Source organism: Camarhynchus parvulus, chromosome 2 (assembly GCF_901933205.1).
Source record: "Camarhynchus parvulus chromosome 2, STF_HiC, whole genome shotgun sequence".
Classification (NCBI taxonomy): Eukaryota; Metazoa; Chordata; class Aves; order Passeriformes; family Thraupidae; genus Camarhynchus; species Camarhynchus parvulus.
In genome coordinates, this window is record NC_044572.1 from 139,801,296 (window position 1) to 139,817,719 (window position 16,424).

The 16,424-nt window shown below is 45.3% G+C and overlaps 1 protein-coding gene across 1 annotated transcript; it reads right to left on the reverse strand.

The window, feature by feature from the left end:
- Positions 1 to 7,381: 7,381 nt before the first annotated feature.
- On the reverse strand, positions 7,382 to 16,296 carry C2H8orf76 (chromosome 2 C8orf76 homolog). Its single transcript, XM_030971681.1, has 6 exons — positions 16,183 to 16,296; positions 15,715 to 15,810; positions 13,238 to 13,381; positions 11,930 to 12,447; positions 8,912 to 9,044; positions 7,382 to 7,803 (listed from the first exon to the last, which is right to left on the reverse strand). The coding sequence occupies exons 1-6, from the start codon at positions 16,294 to 16,296 to the stop codon at positions 7,597 to 7,599; spliced, it is 1,212 nt and encodes a 403-aa protein (XP_030827541.1). The 3' UTR covers positions 7,382 to 7,596.
- Between the last annotated feature and the right edge of the window lie 128 nt (positions 16,297 to 16,424).

The following is a 16,424-nucleotide window of genomic DNA, read 5'->3' on the forward strand; positions in this document are numbered from 1 at the left end:
AGGTTCAGCAGTTTGAACCAAACCTGAAGAACTTTCTGCCAAATAATCCATGAAAACTAAGGAAGCTTCTGTAACCAAAAGTAAGAAAATTCATGAAACAAAGGATTTCCATCCAAAGTTACCAAGATGCCTAACAGCTGTTGATTTATCAGTAGACTTTTTTGTTCCACACCTGCTTTGTATCGTTTTTCATATGCCTCCAACAGAAAACAGAACCCTAAACACATTTGCACTTCTGGCCTGTTTTCCCTGACTTCTCACCTGCACAAAAAGGAATACAATTTAATTATGTAGACTGTGGATGATGATAACTGTATGTGAAGAAGGTGAAGAAGGTTTTTCATCCTTGGAAGAGCAATAATTTTGGAAGGATACCTATAAAGTTTAAAGAACATTATGAAAGGTAGAGGATGGACACATCCTGCTCTAGTTTCAGTATGGGTGTTTTAACCAGTAATACCAAATTTTGGAGTCCATAATAATAATCAACTATTGCATACAAATGTAAATTCTGTACATAGCAACATTTTTTGGATTCCTCGGGGAGAAGGGAAATTTGATTTTCATTCCTATGATAATTCTACTTAATTATCTGAATAGAGCAATAATTTAAATAAAAAAGAATACTTTTTTCTTCATATTCTATTGCCCTGTACACCTTATTCTATCTCTTTCAAAAGCTGAATGAGTCCCGTGCAGTCAAAGCCCAGAGGAAGAAGAAACAGAAAGAAGAAGAAATCAACAGGAACAGAATTAAGGTGTCCAAAGAGACTAATTAAGATTTTCCTTCTAAAAGTGGTTCATTTTACTGATCCTGTTATGGCCCAGCTGGGGTGGTACAGAGGGGGATGTGAGTAGAAGTTTGTAGACCTTGATTTCCTCAGGCCATGACCTGTGAAGTCCATGGAGCAGCTCTTTTAACCTCTGTGGGGCAAGACAGTTTGCCTACAAAAGTTTTGGAGAGCACAGCTAATGAAAAGTATGTAAGAGTCAAGCTAATAATCCAGAAGGACCACTGTGAGTAAATTTCAGCTAGATCAGGAAAACAGCTTGTGTTGGTTCAGACACATCTGAACTTGAACATCAAGTGAATGAAATTTCAGTTTTGATGGAAAACAGTCAGTTTACAATGTCAGCAATGAGTTATGCTAAAAATCCTAACAGGCCCCCACAAGTTAGTGATAAAGGGCAACATTCCTGGGCAGCTGCAGGAACTGTCAGGAGGGCCATGGCAGGTGCTGACCTGCCCTGTCCATCTGTGCAAAGGGAAGGGCTCTGATAAACTCGGTGCACACCGTGCACCCTCCCCAGGTCTGGGGATGACAGCAAGCTGGGCGCTGCAGGGGAGTCACTTGAGGGAAGGGATGTTGTTCAGGTGGAGCTGGACAGGCTGGAGGCCCACGTGAACCCCATGAAGTTCAACAAGGCCAAGTGCAAGGTCCTGCACCTGGGCTGGGGCAATCCACAGTACCTGTGCAAAGAGGGGGGTGAGTGGATTGAGAGCAGCCCAGAGGAGAAGCTGGGAATACTGGATGGTTTACTGGACATGAGCTGTCACTGTGCACACACAGCCCAGAAGGCCAAATGTGCCCTGGGCAGCATCCAAAGCCCCATGGGCAGCAGGGCCAGGCAGGGGATTCTGCCCCTCTGCTTTGGTCACTGTAGTGACTCAGGATCTCATCTGGGCTTTGCTAAGGCCCACTGGATTCCCCTGCTGCCCTCCTATTTTGTTCTGTTTTGTCCTATTTTGAAGGAAGATGATCTAGGTGGGGCTAAAAAGCTTCAATAAATGTAGCCTATACCAGCCTCCAGATTATCTACAGAAGTGAATTTCTAATTAAAAGTGATTTTTTGGGGGGATGTTTAGACTTTTTTAGAGTGGGAGGACCTGTGGAGGGCAGCAAGGGCCTTCAATGAGTCCCAGCAAAGCCCAGGTGAGGCCTCAGAGCACTCTGGAGGTCAATTAAGTCCCCATGAGGGCCTGAGAAAAGCCCCAGGGCTTTCTGGAGGGCAACTCTGCCATGTCAGAGCAGCACTGGTGGTGACAATGAGAGGACACTCCTGTCAGGTTCTGTGCATGTCCTCACCATGGGGAGCAGAGAGCAGACAAGTGCCACTGCCCAAGGGGCTGTCATGCACCAGGAAAGGAGATTCAGCAGGGCACCAGGAACCCACAGCTGCTCCAGCACTCACACCCTGGCACTAAGCTGGATGAATAGGCTGGGCTTGGCCAGGGTTTTCTAACATGTCCCTGTGTCCCTTTCCCATCCAGAACCAGCCCTGCAGGTCTTTCAGCTGTTGTGCTGGTGTCCTGTGAGCAAGTGCTGCCCATTAAGGTGGTTTGGAATGTGCATCCTGGTGCCCGGTCCTGGTGCCCGGACATACAACTCCCACCGGATCCCACCAGCAACTGCTGCTCACACTGGAGGCACCCAGAGGAGCCTGTGCTCCAGGACATTCCCTGTGTTTGCTGCCTGTGAACCTGGGAACATTTCACTGATTGTTTCCTCCACAGGCTGCTTCCAGTCACCTGGGACTTCACCTGAGTTCCATGACTTCAAGTACCACGGAGAATGGCTTGGCAACTCCGCCAGCCATTCCCTCAGGACTCTAGGACACATCTCAACACAGACTCAGGTATGTTCAGGTTCCTTAGGTGCTCTCGACCCTGATCTTCTCTCACAGTTGGAGGGACTTTGCCTCCCCAATCCCTGCCTTGAGAGCCATCGACTCAAGAGGAGTAAAAGGAGAGGTTGCCATTGAAAACTGAAGCAGAAAATTCATTGAGTACCTCAGCCTTCTCCATGTCCATTGTTAGCAGTTTGCCATTTCTTCCACAGGCTGCTTTTTTTTTTTCCCTTTGTGACACAGACAGTTCCCTGGTCTTACCCTGTTATTCCTCCTAGAAAACAAAGATCAGTGTTCCTCCTCCCTCAATCACTGCACACCACACTCCTTTTCCTTTTCCAGGACCCTCACTAGGCCTGCCAACTGCACCTCCACTCCTGGGGAGATGATAGAGCAACAGATCTTGGAAATTAATTCCGGTTTGTCCTGTGATGGACAAGAAGGTGATGGGGAATAGTGAGCAGGTATGAAGCAATTCTGCCTTACAGTGTATCACACAGGAGGCAGGAAGGTCAACTGACTCATACCAGAGGAACCTCCTCAGGGCCAGTGCTCCGAGGGTCTCCCCTCCAGCATTCCAGCCATTCATCCTGACACAGAATTACATCCAGCTTGATGGGAGTCCTGAAGTACTGTCCATTTTCTTCTAGTTTTTCCTGAATTTCTGTCACCAGTGAATCCCATTTTACCCTACCTACTGAACCCCCAATGACTGATGCTGTCCCCAGTTTCAGGACCTTCCCAGGGAGTGTGGATCCTGCAAGGACAATTGGGGGAACTCACCCAGTGCTGGCTGGGTCATATGCCATCACCTCACTCACGAGGGAGAAGCCCACAGAGTCCCACCTGGGCTCCCAGATTACTGTCAAAATGGGTTTGCTTGCATTTTTCATCTAGCTTGTGTATGTGTACCAGAAAAAAGGCAGGAGAAGTTGGCACTACCTAAAATCCCTCTGCTACTGCCAGCAATAAAGGTGCCTCTAAGCTGGGAGCACAAGCAGGACTCCATGTCACAACCCTATTTTTTCTCTGTTAAACTGCCTTTATTGTGAACCACAGGTCTTTTTTCTATCCATCTTATTTTCTCCCCTGTTGTGCTGGGGGGCCAGGGGGTGATAGAACATTGGAGTGGGCATCTGGCAGCAGGCCAGGGTCAACCCAGTGACAGGATGACAGGTTTTAATTTGAAAAAGGGTAGATTTAGACTGGATACAAGGAAGAATTTTTTTATGATTAGCGTGGTGAGGCACTGGAACAGGTTGCCCGGAGCAGTTATGGATGCCCCATCACTGGCAGTGTTCAAGGTCAGGTTGGATGGGGCTTTGAGCAAACTAGTCGAGTGGAAAGTTCCCTGCCAACCCCCCAGGCAGGAAGGTTGGAACTGGACAACCTTTGAGGTTCCCTTCCAACCCAAATCATTGGGTGATTCTGTGATGAAAACGGTGTTAATGTTACTAATTACAGCACTAATGTGGTCCCTCACCTCAGAGCTGGCAGCAAAACACTCAATAGCAAGACACAGAATGGTGTTTGCACACAGCAATCATTCCAGGAGCATCAGAACCAGCAGCAGAGGGTCCTTCCCAAAGCACCTGTACCACAGGCAAGTGTTTAAATAACAAAATCAAACCTCGGTAACTGTTAGTGGATTCTCACTTGCAATTTGCCATATTCAAATTTGCTGTTTAACTCAGAATGGAGTAGTGATGCATGTACTAATACCAACAATAATATAAAAGCCAAATCATGAGGAAATCTATTACAGGCAGATGTAAAATTTGCAGAAGGTAGAGGCAACAAAGAAGCATTCAATGCAAAATGGAAATGCAAAGCCCCTCTGGAGACATGATCAGAAACAGAAAACTGGAGTTAGAAGAGGCACAAAAAAGGGAGAGGCAGTCCAAAAAAGGAAGAACTGAAGTAGCTGAGATGAGAGATAGCCAGGCAAAATTGGGACAAAGGAACATTTTATAGCCCCAGTGCAATAAACACTGGTTATTTGGAACAGTAACTATGTGACACATTCAGAACAGCATTCATCTTCTTTTCTTTGCAGTAGTTAAAATCAACATTTTTGCTTTATTATTATGTTTTAGAAAATACTGCCTGCTCTTAAGAGCTACCACTTGTCTTTAATTCCTGGAACCAGTGGGGACTTAACCTTTGTGTTCCCGGCTTAAGTGACAGTGTCAAGTCAAACAATCTCGACAGACAACAAAGTTCCCAAATCACCTTGGCTAGCTGCTGTGTATTTTGGACATCTCAGTCGCAAAATGACAACGTTTGGCAAGTATTTAATTTGCTGCTAAAACAGTTCCAATGCTGTTTGTGAAGCCAAATGATTTGGTGAGTTTCCATTAAATGTCTATACAGCCCTAGTCCCATAAAAGCTGTGTTCTGATGTCCTAACAGCTGAGACAAAACAAATTACAGCCTTTTTATGTGGCTACTCATGACCTTCAGTTCAAGAAGAAAGTGGGGGATGTCCACGTTTCATTTTTTTGCTGACATATTTAGCATTAAGCTTTCCACATTTGCTGTCTTTGCTGTAAGATTCTCCTGCTGATGCCAACATTGTAATTAATTTGCAACACATTGTGGACAGTCTCTTCTGAAGAATTATGACACCTCTGAGTCTTGAAAGCATCCCCAGCCCTTCCAGCAGGCTGCATGGCCACTGAGTGCACAAACGCACACCAAAGTTCCGCCCAGCGAAGCGCACGCGTGACTAAACCAAATCTCTGGTACAGGATGAGAGCAGCAGTGCTCACCCAAGGCACCTGCCAAGTCATCCTTTTTCGTAACCAGCTGCCCAGGATGTGCTTCCATCACACTAACTCACCAAACTATCACAGGTAATTTGACATTGCTGAAGGCAATATTCCTTTTTTCTGGAGAAGTTTCAGTCAGCTTAGCAGAGGGCTAAACCACACCAAGGGTTCAATACCTTCATCAGTCACGCACACGAAGGGATGGAGTGCACCCTCAGCAAGCTTGCAGATGACACCGAGCTGAGTGGTGCAGCTGACACACCTGGAGGATGGGATGCCATCCAGAGGGCCCTGCACAAGCTCAAGGATCTCATGAGGTTTAACCGGACGAAGTGCAAGATGCTGCACCTGGGTCAGGGTGACCCCTGGTACCAATCCAGGCTGGGGAGGAACAGACCCAGAGCAGCCGTGCTGAGACCTGGGGGTGCTGTGGATGACAGCTGGGCATGACCCAGCCCTGCAGTCCAGAGAGCCAAATCCATCCTGGGCTGCATCTAAAGCCCTGTGGGCAGCAGGGTGAGGGAGGGGATTCTGCCTCTCTGCTCTGCTCTGGTGAGACCCCACCTGCAGTGCTGCACCCAGCTCGGGGGTCCCCAGCACAGGAAGGACATGGCCCTGCTGAAGCAAGTCCAGAGGACGCCACAAAGATGTTCAGAAGGATGGAGCCCCTCTCCTGTGAGGAAAGGCTGAGACAAGTAGCTCTGCAGCCTCAGCCTGGAGAAGGCTCCTGGGGAGATCTCATTGCGGTTTTCCTGTACATAAAGGAGGACACAAGAGAGCTGGAGAGGGACTTTTTACAAGGGCCTGTAGTCTCAGGGCAAGGGGGAATGGATTCAAACTTAAAGAGGGCAGATTTAGTTTAGATATTAGAAACAAATTCTTTGCTGTGAGAATGGTGAGACACTAGAACAGCATGACCAGAGAGGTCTAGTGGGAAGTGTTCCTGCCTGTGGCAGTGGGGTTGGAACTAGATGATCTTTAATGTCCTTTCCAATCCAAACCATTCTATGACTCGTGATAAATTCCCTAATCAGTATCTTAAAGCTTTGAAATTAATCCAAAAGGAGCAGATACAATTCACACATGGTGAATCATCATTCAATTGTGAATTATTTAAGGTTTTGACACTCCTTAGTACTCCAGAAAGAAAGCACAAGAAGCAAAGGGAGAGCAACTTATGTCTAAAAGACTCCTAGTTTCAAACTACATCCCTTACAGAACACTTTTACAGAAAGCTACAGAAAAATTAAGTTTAAGAGAAGTTTAGGAGAAGATGGAGGAAAAGCACACCATGTATGTCTGAAATGTAAACTATTTCAAGTGAAAGAAACTACAGGAGGATCTTTGCCCTCTTCTAGGTGCCCAAAGCACACAGCACCAGTGTTTGAGAAAGCAAAGCAAAGTGTTGTCACTGACAACTGAAAGCACAACAGACGGAGCTGGATGAGGCAGAAACAACACTGCCAGTTTTCACAGCAAAGATCTTCCTTGCAGGCTCTTACAAAGGATATGATCTGACTAAACACTCCTCAGTACATATAAACAACCTTGTCAGTTTTTCTCCTCGTCTAAGCACTAAACACAAGACTATGGCGTGTTTGACGCCTGCAACAAACACTTGGCTTCAAAAGGAGAAAATCTCCTAGTTTTAAGTTAAATATTTATGACTTAGATTTCCTTCCTAAAAGATATGGAATTAACGTTATTGACAATTTCTCGGCATAAATATATTTGAGATTTCTAGCTATCTGTCTATGATCAGGAAATCACTATAACATTAATCAAGAAATATTAAAATAATTACTTAAGAAAATGGCTGATTCCATGTCTCTAAATGCAACAACATCAAATCTGATACCAAGAAACTTTCAAATTGGACATCAGAAAGGAAGTTTCCACCCCACCAGCACTGCAGGTCTCCAAAAAATCACACACACTTTAAGCACAAATTGGTGAGGATTATGATGGAAAGCTACCTCTGAAAGCTGAAAGCTTGATTTTACACTGTGTTCCTTATAATTTTAAATACAAACAAATCAATGAACAAAGAAAAGGATGCAAGATTAAGAGTTTAAATACAGGGATTTATATCTACTCTTAAAATACAGTAAGAATTCTTAAAAAATGTAAAATTAACTTTATTGCATGTATCATGCCATAATAATTTGGAGATACAAGAATAAATACAACAAAATGTCTATGTTACTAAAGGTGGGAGATAAATATCTGAATAAAATTGTCCATCAAAGTGACATAAATCATCTTGGAGATTACCAAACCATTTGACTTCAAATTCCATGACTGAAGCAGTTACCAGTGATGACAGTGCTGAAGGGCCTATGCATTTTACCTCACCCTGAAACTCCTCTTTTAGTTTTTCTGGTATAAGATCTTGTCCCATAGCCTGCAAAAAGAGTAAGAAATAAGGGAATCAAGAAAATAACTTGCAGAGAAATACCTAACATGGTATTATTATATCAAACATGGCATTCATAACAGATCTTTACAGGCAAAGGCCTTGTCACATGAACCACACACCATCCTGGAGAAGTTTCCAAGCCACGGTGAAGTTGCCTGCCTTGGCATTCTGTGTTCAGGGAGAGCTGAGACCAAAGCTCAGCACCGCACAACCCCTCCAGCTTCAGGCTGCACTTGCACAGGGGGGTTTCACTCTGAATAGCAGCAGAAATCTCAACCATCTCTGCATTCAGTGCTCACCTTGCATCAGCATCAACACTGAACTGCTCCTGGGGCATGTCCGAGCACGGGAAGCAAGGAGAGAAGTTTCTTTTTCCAGCCTTTCCCAACCCTGAGCTAGCCTGTGTGCTACTGCCCTCTCATGGATGCCATCCCTCCGACTGCCTGCAGCCCAGCGGTGGCTTGGCTGCCACTAGCTTAAAGCTGTAATGCTGACAGCAAAGTTAGAATCTAGCTGGCTTTATTTTGATCCTTACGATAAAAGTCAGAAGCTCTTTAAATAGCACTAAAAATGTTAAATCTCTGCGAAGAGATTAAATGCAATATTGCTCTCCTCTGTTATTTTTTTAAAACTAGTACATTAAACAAAACAAGGAAATGCAAAAGAAAGTCTCTGGATTTTTCTGGAAATACCTAATACTTTTTATGCAAGTGTTTAATACTGCTGTGGTCATCAAAGTAATCTGCACTGCCATTTCAAACTAGTGATTCACTTTGGGGCATCTAAAACTCCTGAGATAAAATGTAACTCCCAGGAAATGCACAGCGCTGATGCATCTGCAAATACAAGTCCAGTGAGAAACTGAACAACACTGCACATTCCTGCAAGGAGACTCTCAGCAGATCCGAGATCCACCTGTGTGACACAGGCCAGGGCTGCACAGGCACCTCTGTCAGTTCAGGTAACACCCTGCCAGCAGCTGCCCCAGCTCATTCCTGTGCTTCCTGGCACACTTAGTGAGCTCAGGGGAGTGTCATGCTTTGAGCACAACCAGCCCACACAGAGAACTGCACACAATGAAATATCCTCTTACTTTGGTCATCAACAGCAAGGAGTTTTCATCAAAACCAAGTAGAGCCACCTTGTCATCAATTTCTTTCTGACATTTTCTGTTATTCTCTAGCACAAAGGACAACTGTTGTGACTGGGTAAGCTGAAGTAAAAGCCTGCAATGAGAAAGACAATTAAAAAAACTGGCACAACTGGGAGAAGAGTAAGTCAGCAGACCTAAAAACAACCAAAATGGTTAATACTTTAATAAACACTTTAAAACAGTTCTTCTTCCTGACTTTTGCCTACTGCAAAGAAGTATCAATCAATCAATCAATCAATCAATCAACATATGCATCAATCTACCATGGATATTGTATATCTGTGCTAAAGAATTACTGAGAAGTATTTTTGAAAAACAATGTGCCAATAGCTCCAGTTGCTCTATTCAAACATTTCTGTCCCCACATATTCATCATACCATTCAAAAGTGAGCCTGGGACCTGTGAGGCATCATGTCCTTACAAGACAGGAGCACATTTGTGCCTATGGAACCTGAAAAGCTACAAATGTGAGGGTTTGGGCAAATATCAGACATCCTCCCACCCAGGCCAATCCTGGATTATTTTCTAAAAGCATTCACCAGTTTTATGGTCCAGGCAGTGCCCCAGAAGTCCATGCCCACCATGACCTGCTGAAGGTTACACTCTCTGCCCACAGCAGGGGTTTGTGTCACACAGGGCCCCATCACCAACTGCTGGACCAGCAAGAACAGTGGCAGTTCCAGAGTCCTCATCATACAAGGACTGCAAAGCTGGTCAGCAGAGGAAATATCCAGGTATCTCTGCATTTGTCTCAAATCCACTGTCAGACAGATTAAGGGTATTATGCTTATTTTACACTTCTAGGAACTTAGAAGAGACATAGTGCACTGTCTCCTGTGAACTCACTGAAATTCACACTGGGCATTATTGCAGAGATAAATATCAGTTTTAGAGAATTTATGGAGGGTCAAGAGAAGGGCCACAAAGGCGATCAAAGGCCTGGGAAGCCATTTGGGAACAGGCTGAGAGAACTGGGTTTGGCCAGTTTGTTCTCTTTTCTTTGAGAAAAGAAGGCTTAGGGAAGACCTCCTCACCATGTTTCAGTATTTAAAGGGAAGCTACAAAAAAGATGGAGACCCCTTTATACAAGGAACCACATGGAAAAGATGAAGGACAGTAGGTAAAAATGTTAATTCTGTACAGATTCCAACTGGACACAAGAGGAAATGAGATCAGTCATTGGAATAATCTCCTCAAGAAAGTTGTGGATTTCCCAGTGTTGGACATTTTTAAGATTCAGCTAGACTGGGTGCTGGGCCATCTTGCCTAGATCATGCTTTTGCCAAGAAAGGATGACCCTTAAGGTCCCTTCCAACCTGGAATTCTATCATTCTACAATATTTAACCAAGGGAGCATTAGAACTTAGCAGTGTTGTTGCTGGAAATGTGTTTAATTCAAGCTTTATGCAAAAAAGAAAAACAACAAACTTTTTTATCCCATTAACTGAAGTTAAGTGAAGCTGGTGTTATAACAATGGTGTGCATTTTTAAGGAAAAGATTCAAGATCTGAGATGAAAACTTTCATTTGAACACTATAAACATTAAAATTTACAAATGTGATTTTCTCAGTTAAAACTTCACACTGAATTTTCAGATGGTGTGTTGGTTCCAAGCAAAAATGGAAATTATTTTTAAAGTATTTTTGTATCAAAATTTGCATCAACGTAGTATTAAAAAAAAAAGATGTTTCAAAGTAAATGAAACAAAAAAATACTCAAATTTTTTTCAAAACTATGAGAATCAATTATTCATGATGCATCAACAGATAACCTCATTTCCTAGAAAAAGCAGTGTTAACATCCCTTTTCCAGGTGCAATTTATCCTGCCACACATTTATACAACATCTAGATCCCACTTAAAATCCAACAGACCTGAAAATATTAGACAACCTGCATAAGCCTTGGGCAGGGGAGAAGCTTATCCTGTGTATCTGCAAATATAAACCACAGTAACACTCTGTGAAACTATGCAGCCAAGCAAGGAAATGCCACCATTTAGAACTATCTCATTCTTAACCATACACACTGAAACAAGTTACACAAATTATTAATATAAATGTACCTTCAATATTCAGTATCAGTACTAAATCAATGAACTTCTTCCAAGTAGCAATTAAAGTCTTCATCTCTTAGTCTAGAGTACAGTTAAAAGCTGCTATTTGGGCTTTTTTCATTTCTTAAATCTTGCCCCAGCAGGGCAGCTATAAAGTGTTCTCTGTAAACATTTCTGGACATTCGTAAGATGCCTTTAGAAACATTCAATGACTGATACATTACTGTGAAGCAAGAGGGGGAAAAAACATCCAAGATGATTTTAACAAAACCAGTTGCTAATTATCTCTTTGAAAGATTATGTTTTGGGGATTTTTGCTGTACGGAAGAGTTTTAGGAAGAGGGAAAAGAAAAGGAAAGAACATTTTAATGCAGCCCTGTCAATCAGTTGTCACAGAGTTCATTTTCCAGCCTCATCCATTATGCAGATTGGGGTATCATTATAAAATACATTTTCACTCAAGCATGAGGCTTCAAGCAAATAAGACAGGTGGCACTTACAGAAGGAAGACTGGCTATGCCTTCCCTTTGGGCACTTCTGCTTCTGCATCTTTAACACCAGACCAGGGAACAGCAATGGTCTAGCAGGAGCATTTGTTGAAGAACAGACCCTTTTGTATATAATTACTTGAAAAGATTTATAAGCTCATTAAAAAACTCTTTACTTGTCAGCTGTGCGTGACACTGGTTTACTCTTTCCACTCAGATTCAGCCTCTTCACAGCCACCACACTAAGCAGATTTTGTATTTTAGATCTGAAGCAACAGTAGGGTGCTTTTAAGTTAGTGTTGAAACAAACACTTAAATTGAAATTGCAAACTGAAAACAAAAACTGGGAAAAATATGCTTTACATTGTTCTTGACTGAGAGAACTTAACATTATTGTAAGAATACATCGAGTTACCTTGCTCTGATAAACGAGGCACATGCTTTTATCCCAACTTTCTTTAACATGCTCTGCTTCCAGGCCTTGGAGCCTGCACATTTCTCTTTATCCATCCGTTCCAGTTCTCCTGAAGTGCAGAGGAATTCTTTCACTACTTGGCTGCTGGGAAAAGTCACTGCATTCTCCCCCTTTGTTTCTGCAGCAGGGCTGAAGCAAGGGCCTTCCTTCTGGCCCTCTGGTCTGTGAGGCTGCAGATTAATCTCTCTGCCAGTCGATGTTTGGAAACTGCTATTACTCACACAAACCTCTTCAGACCGATTTAGATTTGCTTCTGGAATGACCAATGGAGACAAATTCCGTAGAAGGCTCATATAAGCTTCAGCAAGTAACTTCCAGAACCAGGGATTGAAAGGATGTAAGCAGATCAGTTGCTGCAGACACATCATCTTTTTTTCTACATTTTCCAGCCCCTGGTAAATGGAAAACTGCAGGCTGAGAACCGTCGTTAAGTGATCTGTGTTAGTGGCGCTGTTTCTCTAGAAACAAAAGATAAGAGATTAAAAACAGGAATACAACAGAATTATGCTTCAGAGCCTAAGAAAATGTCTCCCTAAAACGACATACAAATATCACAAGGTAATTTTTAAACTGTACAAAACGGTGCTTTTAATTTAAAATGATACAATGGGATACAGATATTGCACAATCAAACTGACAGCATTCCCTCCAGGTGCCTTGTCCCAGTCTTAGAGGCAAGAAGGTCCTAAATGCTGTCATTTGTTCATGTGCCTTCAGAGTGTTCTACAGCTGCCTTTCTTTGCAGCATAAATACCTTTTACATAAAATAAAAATCATCAATAATATTCTAGCAGACTTCAGAGCCTCTGGACTTTTTCCTTTATGGGAAAAACTCAATTTGTGGTTAGATACTCTTCTTGGTGGCTGTTTGGCAGCAAGTATATGGAAATAAAAGAGAGTTTTGAACTGTCACTTGTATAGTGGAAAGATTTAAGCACTCATTTATCCCCTTTTTTATAATTCCTGTTACACTGCATTAATTCTGCCTGGCAGAGCATGATATTTAGTCCCTTCCAGGACTACCAGTTTCGCTGCACAGGGAGCTCATTGTGGTACAGGGTGTTCCAGTTTCTAAAGAGTGATTATATCTGCAGTGACAGTTACCCTCTGTTTACCAAATACTCTGAGCACTGAACATCCTGAAGGATTATACACATGAAAATTATTTTTCCAGAAAATGGTCCGTACAAAAGAACTACTGGCAATGTTTTCATGTTCAAAGCCTAAAAGAAAGACTGCACTATTTACCATTTTTTCTGCAATATCCAGAGCCTCCTTGTGCCTCCCCAGGCGAGATAAACAGCGAGCCTGGCCCTCCTGGACATCACGCCTCATTGCAATGTTGCTGGCAGGTAAGAGTAGCAGGCAGTCTGAGTATTCACACAGGGCTTTCTAGGAGTGTGACAAGAAGAAAAGCCAACAAAACAGGGAGAGATTTGCATTTAAAAGCAAGCCTGACAGCACATTTTCTTTAGGACTGCAGTCACAAAGGGAACTCAGAACCTGAAGTCCACATTTGCATTTCTCCAGACTCAGCCACCACCTGTGTGAGCCAGAGACAAGGCCCCAGCACCACACAACCAAGCCTCGATGGTGATGAGCAGCCTCAATCCTAACTCAGGCCAAGCAGGATTCACCACACAGCTGTGAATCCTCTTTTCCACCTCTCTCCCACCGCCCCTGATCCAGAAGGCATCATCTACTGCCCTGGGTAATAAGTGATACAAGGCATCTTTTCCTCCAGCTCAGTGATCTGAGTGCTCATCCTAAATCTGCGGGACCTTCTTTCAACACCATTACATTCTCCATGGGAAGGTTTGAACCTGCAAGTAGCTCACCTCAAATAATCAGTAAGTCAGAGAATATCACAAGGAAGGTGAATCTCCATTGTTCCTGTAGGCTGGTTTTAATGTACTTGAAATAAATATTAATTGGGCTAAGGAAAAAGGCAAGAATGAGCAATACTTCTGCAGCTTAATGCTCAGGGCACTCACCAGGACTCCAATTAACATTTAAATACATTAAATTAAGTATTCAGCGAAGCTAAGTCTGGAATCTTGATTTCTCTCCCTTTGTGTAAGTGCTTAGAGAGAAGACTAAAGAGCAGTGCTCATTCTCCCATCTCTCAAAATGAGTATTTAATTATTCCTTGCAAACTTTAATGGTTCTAACCGAAAGAGCTTCTAAATACCCTAAATACTTCCTAGCAAAATGGCTGGAATATTTTTCTTTCCTGATGCTGAGCTCACATTCATTCTTAAGCAAAAGAGGGAGCTCCCCTCTGCCCAGCGCTTGCAGCAGCCACTGGTGAAAATGGATCACAGGGCTGAGGACAGCCCTGTTTGCCTGGTTATGTGACAAAGGGATATAACCTGCTAAGGTTCAGGCATTATGAATCCCAAGCAGATTCTACAGTGATCTATATCCTAAAAACGAGCACGGCTTAGATCACTGCTGTCCTTGACATTTCCTATCAAGTGGCCTATCCTGAAGTAAAAAACTGATGATGAGAGAAGAGATTACTATCCCTATTTACATATTTTCAGCCTCCTTTCTAAGATCAATGCTTCCAAATTAGTAATTTTATGTGCAGTCAAGCGCTGGTTCTTGTTCCACCAGTGATCGAGGTTAGCAATAAAACTGAAAATATTTCTAACATGAATCACTGCAACAGAAAAGAGTTAGGAAGCAATGGTCTGCTCCGTTTCGCAGCTAGTCTGACCACAGCCTGAGGCAGCTCTGCTACCAGCACCCTTTTATGAATCCCTTTAGGGCATCTCACTGAGACTAGAAAATATCTGTCAGGTATACACAGGGCTGCAGTAGTGCTGAAATAACGTAAGGATCAGTGCCAACTGAGGTACAAAAAGATCTACAAATCCAATGGGCGAGGCAAAAGGAGTAGAGTCAGAAGGCAGCTGGAAGGCTTTGAAATCAGGGAGCCTGGAATACAAACCACAGGCTGGAAGAAGAAACAACACCTGAAACAAGGCCTGGAGATGCTGATTTCAACCAGGAAACAAGGTAATGAGAGACTCCATCCTGCAACTAGGACTGCAGAAGGCAGGAGAGCACAGCTGATAAGGAATGCGGCTCAGGAGGTACACAGAGGAGAGGTCTGGGACCACTGCGGGCAGGAACAGATACGGGCAAAGGCACAGCGGCCCGCCGGGGGGAGCGGGGGCAGCAGGGACAGGACACAGGGCACGCAGAGGCAGCTCCGCAACCGGCAGGAGCCTGAGGGCCACCGCAGCTTTGCTCTGACAGCGGGGCAAACTTCGCTCTGACACCTCTGAGGAAGGTGACCCACGCACTGCCAGCGATCTGAGAGCCTTCGTGGGACACGGCATTATCGCCGGCGCTCAGACACCCACACGCCTGATTCCGAGCACGGCCTCAGACACCGCTCTGCTCCGGCGGAGCGGCTGCGGTGTGCCCGCCTGCCTGCGATCAGTTCCGGGGCAGCGCCGCGCTCCTGCCCGGTTCGCTGCAGGCTCACTCCCGGATGGGTCGTGGCAGAACGCAGATCCGCTCCGCGGCGCGGCCCTGCCCGGAGCTGCCCGGTCAGCACGAACGTGGAGCGGGATTAACCGCGGCACGGCCGCCAGACCCGCAGGCCGCGGTACATAATGCACGTTCACCCTGGGGCAGCGCATCGAGGACTGCAGGACCGCCCCACTCTGTGTCCCCCCAACTTCCCCGGCCCCTGCGAGCCCTGGAAATACCTCGAAGTCCCGCTGCCGGAACGCCCAGTCCGCCCGGAACTTGCTGCTCGTGATCCCGCCGGCGCCTTCCCCGGCGTCAGCCGCGCTTTGGAACCACTGCGGGCACACAGAGCACACACAGAGCCATGAGGGGCCACGGAACCACTGCGGGCACACAGAGCACACACAGAGCCATGAGGGGCCACGGAACCACTGCGGGCACACAGAGCACACACAGAGCCATGAGGGGCCACGGAACCACTGCGGGCACACAGAACCGTGAGGGGCCACGGAACCACTGCGGGCACAAACAGAGCACACACACAGCCGTGAGGGGTCACGGAACCACTGCGGGCACACAGAGCACACACAGAGAGCGCACACAGACCTGTCACGGGCCGCGGAACCACTCCGGATACACAGAGCACCCACAGAGCTCACACAGAACCGCCCGTCACGGCCCCCCCTCCCGCCGACCCGTCTCCTCACGCCGGGCTCGCAGTGCCGGGCCCCGCACGCAGCCCCGTCCCCGCCGCCCTCCCGCCGCTCCCGGCTGGGCGCGAACAGGGAATCCTCGAATTCCGGGCCCAGCGCCGGTTCCATCGCCGCCGCCGCCGCTGGCCCCGCTCGGCTTAGGGGGAGGAGCTCGGTTACCGCTCGCCGAAAGGGAAGCGCTTCCAGCGACGAGCTCAGCTACAATGGTACATTAACCGCGTGATTGTGGCGGTACT